The sequence below is a fragment of the Buteo buteo genome, chromosome Z (genome assembly GCF_964188355.1).
Source record: "Buteo buteo chromosome Z, bButBut1.hap1.1, whole genome shotgun sequence".
Taxonomy (NCBI): domain Eukaryota; kingdom Metazoa; phylum Chordata; class Aves; order Accipitriformes; family Accipitridae; genus Buteo; species Buteo buteo.
Genome location: NC_134204.1, coordinates 56,333,174 through 56,339,173, shown reverse-complemented (window position 1 = coordinate 56,339,173; position 6,000 = coordinate 56,333,174). Strand labels below are relative to the sequence as shown.

The following is a 6,000-nucleotide window of genomic DNA, read 5'->3' as shown; positions in this document are numbered from 1 at the left end:
ACATTTTCAAACTTGATATGAAAATTGCATTTTGTTATTACAGAGAGTATAACAGTCATTGGTCATCTGCATTCATTCACAAACTGCCTTCTGAACATGGATGAGAAAACATGGCAAGTTTTGCTATCAAGTTTTGTCTCTATTCATCTTGCACTAGCCAGTGCATGGAAGGTAGATGAGCAGAAGTGCAACAGTCTATGAATACAGCCCATGTTTTCACATACACTGATGTCATGCATATCTCAAAAATACAAGAAGTTCAGACATACAGCAAAATGTGTTAAAGCACTTGAAATACTCTCCAGATGATAATGAGTAATGTAGTATATACTCAGACAAATCAGAGTAAAATGTTTTGTGCTTACACTTCAAGTTTCAGAATAACATTATTTATCAGAGCATCTGAAGTCCAACGGAAGGAATGTTCCACTGAAATTGGAAGCAAAAGACACCATTTAAAGAGCTAGGAAAATGTCAGAGTACTGCCTTCCAAAGGTTCATAATAAATAACAAAATAGCAGGAACGTGCAGACCTTAAAGTCAAGATTTGTTTCTAGATTCACAATATGTAAAAAAATAAAAAAAAAAAAATGAAGAACAACCCTGGCTGACTATCCCACATTTGGTGTCTTTTTGGCTAAACAACTGTTACTTTATTATAAGAAACACAGGTATTGTCTGAAAACATTATTTACAGAATGATTATCAGACTGATTACATAAAATACAGATGAAAATATACACCTTCAGGTTTGAGATAAGCCAAGCAAATTCACTGCTGATAACTAAAGCACTTTGAATAAGGTGACAGGCACCAAACATCAAAATTGGATCACAAAACTACTGAAAGTAACAGACAAATTCAGGAAGGTAGAGGTAAAGCAAAGATCAATGAAATTGGAATGATTTATAATTAATACTAGTATACCAGAAATCACTTCATTGAAATTCTGTTTTACCATATTTAAAACTGAAAGGAAATCTTTGCTCCCAGACTCTGATTTCTTGAAGTACTGAGCAGCTGTTTTCTTAATGCATCTATGCAACGCTTTGTACTCTACATCTTACAAAATACATCACGACATTTAAGTGCACTATTAGAAACTGTGCTAAAATCATGGAAAAGCGCTTCATAAATCATTGGTGCAATAAAGTCACAACAATGCTCAGGTCCAGTTTTCAGAAGTAGTTCTGTAAAAGGTGAAGCTTTAGAAAAGGGACTTTGATCCCTGGTTTTCAAACTCTGACCATGCATCACTCAATTCCATGAAGATCATTTTGGCATACTGCTCATAAGGTTGTCCTGTGGCCTGAAAACAAACAGAACATATTAGAAGCATAAAAATATCAGGAATTACGCAACTTAAAGATCTCACCCCTTTTATATTTGCTATCTTATTCAGCAACTTTAGACTGCTGTGTGAATATAATCTTTCAGACACACAGATCTCTCCAATCTTATCCAAAGTTTGCCACGAGTATTTTAAACAAAGCCAAAAGCCTTGGTTTCCTTACATTACTTCAAACTTTTACTGCAATTCATAAATAACTGAAACGTAGCTAAAAACAGTTTTCCAAGCTCTTTTCATAACTAGTTTTGGTTAATATTAGTTAATGATGAAATTCAGTCATTTTTAGAATTGCTTCCTGACAGACCTTGCAGTAGCGTACAAGAATAAAGTTTAAGCACTACTTAAGATGACTCCTTTTGCAAAGGATTTCCTGGAGAGGAATCTGTTGCCAATTGTGAATGATGTTAAGATTCAACATTAACAACATAGCACTTCCTGCGCATTTGCCTCCATACTCAAAGACAGCATGCTCCTGATTCCCTGTCTATTTCACAGCAGCCCTGCCTCTGGGCCAACCCAATACCCATCATTAGTAAAGATCCAGTCCCACAAGATAAGTCATTTTAACAGGTTCTTTCCAACACAAAAGGGAAGCCCGAGAACCCTCTCCAGTATCCTTCCCCTTCTCCTGCTGGTTGGCTTTTGCCAGTTGCAGTACTTTAAAGACATTTTTAGGGACTTGTAGGGTTCAATTATATGGAATTTAGTTATCGGGACGGCAAGCCTTGACAGCAATTGAGCAAAAAATCACATCATCCGTGTCTGGCAGATATGTCCCTGATTTGCCTATAAATTTACATATATATAACTCAGATAAGGAAGTTGCGTGAATTTTGGGTCAGTGGGATGAGCGGCGGGAACAAAACCCATTGGTAATACTAGAATGGATATTCTTGCCTGCTAGCATGTTAAAAACCGTAGTCACTAGAATTGAAGCTCTGGGAATGTGCATTCAAAAAGCAGTGGCAAAGGCGACACAAATTTCAGGGAAGCAAATGGACAAAATTATTTTACCTATGTCGCTTGATATTGTGAATAATGCCATGATGAAAAATGACTGTCTTGCAGTAGCTCTGATGGGTTTCAAGGGGGAAGTGGATAATCACTACCACCTTCACCCATTATTTAAAACAATGTTAACAATGGAACCACGCTCTATTTGCAGTGAAAAGCCGCTGGAGGTGATTACTGTTTTTACTGATGCTAGCAGCAGAACAGGTAAAGCGGGATTTGTATATCTTCAGGGTGGATCCTGGAAATCCGAAGTCATTCCAGTTTTACAGCAATGGCAGGGACCTTGCAAGTTATTCACGTGGGGAAGAGGGTATGCTTGTATTTCCACACGTAACAAACAGCCCCATTGGATACCAGCAAAATGGGTCAAGCCATGGATTGAGCAACCAGATGTCACAAACAACTCAGAAGATCGAGAACAAGAGGCAGTGGAGACTTCAGCAGGTCCTGAAGCCCTAGATAGACTGCCTAGAAAAATCACGACAGAGACCGGCAGTCAACGCGGAAATTAAGAACGCATGTGAAAAACACGGAGTATGGTGCCGGCCCTGGATATGTATCTTAGTGCGAGTGGGTGGAAGGAATAGAAAAAAAAGGGGTTTTTTTTGTGTGTAATCATTGTAATAGAAATTTAACTAACCCATAACTAATCGTATAGAGAATAAACAGCTTAGAGTTATTGTAGCAGATATATATGATTTAATGTTGATCAGCATCCGGCGAAACATTACTCATAAGAGCCGAGTGTGGAAGTAGTATTAAGATACCCCAATACGCAGTCATTTATGATAAAGACCAAAAAAAAAACCAAAACAAAAAACCTGAAAATAATAAAAAAAAAAGAAAAAACCCAACAAAACCCAAAAAAACCAAAAAAAAAAAAAAAGGGGGGGGGGAATCTCTCTTCACACGAAAAGTTAGCTAAAGCCAAAATTAGAGGTAAGGTCATGGCATTAGTTAAGATTCTAGAAACGGGGCAATGGGAAGGTCCATTTTCATTAATAACCTGGGGGTGAGATTATGCTTGTGTTTCCACAGATGCAGGCCCACAATGGACTTCCGTTCGATTTGTACGACCATCATCATCTGGAGCATCATAGATGGTGCGGCAATATGAATACCACCTCAGCCAAAAACTGACGCGTAGGTCATCTTAGCTAACATAACAGGTCAAGATTCTCTGTGCATTGCAACCGCATCACAAAGCCCATGAACCAATAGACAAGATGGCTATGACTCGTGCAGCGCGTCTGGCCAGCGAGCGCACGCATCATAGGTTGCAACTGAGGCGGATTTTGGCACCCACTGGCCACGTGTGCTGAAATCCGTTCCTCTGCAAATGTATAAATACTGGGATTTTCCGAAGAGCATCGGCTGGTGTACGGCAAGGCCATTGTTGCCTCCGTGGGGACGCCCACGCAAAGCTGGCACCTACTGATTGCTGGGCTGAGTTCGTGGAGCAAGACAGCACAAGAATGTACAGATGGTCCATCCTTGTACGTTGCAATGTGTTTAAAAATTAATTGATAGATCAAGTAAGGCTGTGTTAATTGAAACAAAAAAAAAGGGGGGAGATGTAGAGTTCAATTATATGGAATTTAGTTATTGGGCCTAAAAGTACCCCAGGGTCGCAAGGGCATTCCAGACACCTTTAGAAGGCCTTGAACAGGATAAACAAGAAGACAGAAAAAGAAAGATCCCAATTAGAAAAACACAGGTGCACATTCCACGATAAAGGGAATTTGGTACAAACAACCTCAGTTCAGGGGCTTATCTCGACCAATTGGACTAAGACAAGTTTTGCATGCTCTAACTAACATAGCCAATTATATCTTGTGTGTATGCGCGTGTACAGAGTGAGTATAACTAACTGTATGTTATACACGTGGACAGTATCGATGTAACCAATCACAGTTTCTGCTTGTGCGCGTGGACACCAAATGCTTGCATGTAACAGCCAATCAAAGCTTCTAAACAACTTAGAGAATTGTATAAGAATGATCAGCTGGGCTCAATAAAGTGGCAACTTTAATCATCATATTGGTGTTCTATCGTCTGGGCCCCGTATGGAATAACCCTAAACCCTACAGGACTGCTTGAACTCAATGTGGCAGAAAAAAAAAACAAGGAAGAAAATACCTCAAATAGACCTGTGTTCTGACTCTGATGTGTTAAGGGGCTTACAGAAAGCACCGAAAAACCACCACAAAGGGGGAGGAAGCCACATGGCCAAGAACTGCAAAGGATGGCAGGAAGAAAAGAATGAACAATGTCTTGTTTCTCTGTTATGGATACAAGATGACATAGGACTTAAACTACTGCTCACTGAACCACCATTGAAGGCAAGCCTGAAAATTTAAACCAGGTATATTCAATGTTTATCTTCATATCTAAAACACAGCCTAGAGCAACAACTCAGAACAAGAAGCTACCTTCATACAGTGGGAGACTAACAAACAGCAACAGCATGCATTAAATACTTTAAAAAGACAACTGGAATGTCATATTCATCAAGTATTTTTCAACTGCTAATTTATTTACTCTAGCAAAGTTTACATTTTCTAGTTCCCAGTAAAGTTGTTTAGTAAAGGAGGTTCAGTAAGTTTTTCCCCAGTTTTACTGTGGCAGCCTCTGAGTCTTCATACACTGATGATTTGTTCTAAGAGACATGAAGTATCTGCTGGTAGAAATAAAGCAGATTCCACTAATCAGCTCCCAACCTGCCAGCAGCCAGTCAGAACCCAGCATAACTGACTGGTGCTCAGTACAACCTTCACAGGATTTTTCATTTGTTAACATTTATCTGTTGAATTCTGTGTTGTGTCAGGATGACAAGAAAAATCCTGTACTACCTGAATGCAGTAAGACACCAAATTCAGAAGACAATGTAAGCAAAGTGAAGAGCATCTAGGGTACCAATCAAGAAGCAAGGCTGCAGCATCTGTCATTGACTAGCATGGTGTAGTAAAAGCAGTTTGCATTCCTCCTAAAGGGAAGATCAGAGGAACACACTCACCTTATCTGGATGAACTACAAGCACTGCTTTCCTGTAGTACTTCTTTACTTGTTCAGGAGTCACTAGATCTGCCATGCTGACTGGTTTCCACTTATTTTCCCCTTCCCAAAGGACTGTATGAAGAGTGGATATTAATGCTCTGATATTTCTCTCCTTTCCTTCAATCCATTCAAGAATCTGGGAAAAACAGAATGTATAGAACTGAACACAGCACTGTAAGGATTCTCAGCCTAACTAGAGACATAACCTTCATTCTGTGCAAGAGTACAAGATTAAGACTCAAATACAGCTGTTTTGCTGCATTCACCCCCCAAGTCCAACTGTCTTACTACATTCTTCTTTCTGGCACCCAGATCATTAGCCATGCAAAAGTGGTATTTCACATCTGCCACTAGGGAGTAGCTCATTGTTATTAGTTTATTGCAGCAATTCAGGTGCTGCAAGAGAAATTACCGAGATAGTTACATATTACAAAACACTGTAAAATTAATGACAAGAGAACTGACAGCAGTAATTAAAAACATACATTACAATTACACTAACTCCCTGTCAGGGCACAACGTTAAGTTTACCAAAATTCTTACTTGTTTTGTACAAAAGTTTCAGATCACACATATTA

At 39.2% G+C, this 6,000-nt stretch overlaps 1 protein-coding gene across 4 annotated transcripts in view; it reads right to left on the bottom strand.

Annotated features, from left to right (window-relative positions):
* Positions 1-709: 709 nt before the first annotated feature.
* The window catches only part of GAK (cyclin G associated kinase), a 70,195-nt gene continuing 64,904 nt past the window's right edge, over positions 710-6,000 (bottom strand). For all 4 annotated transcript variants that reach the window (XM_075020917.1, XM_075020920.1, XM_075020918.1 and 1 more), the window contains 2 exons: positions 5,382-5,558; positions 710-1,309 (listed from right to left, as the gene is read on the bottom strand). In XM_075020917.1, the coding sequence (XP_074877018.1) occupies positions 1,208-1,309; positions 5,382-5,558 (279 nt within the window). In that variant the 3' untranslated portion in view covers positions 710-1,207. The remainder of the gene's footprint in view (positions 1,310-5,381; positions 5,559-6,000) is intronic.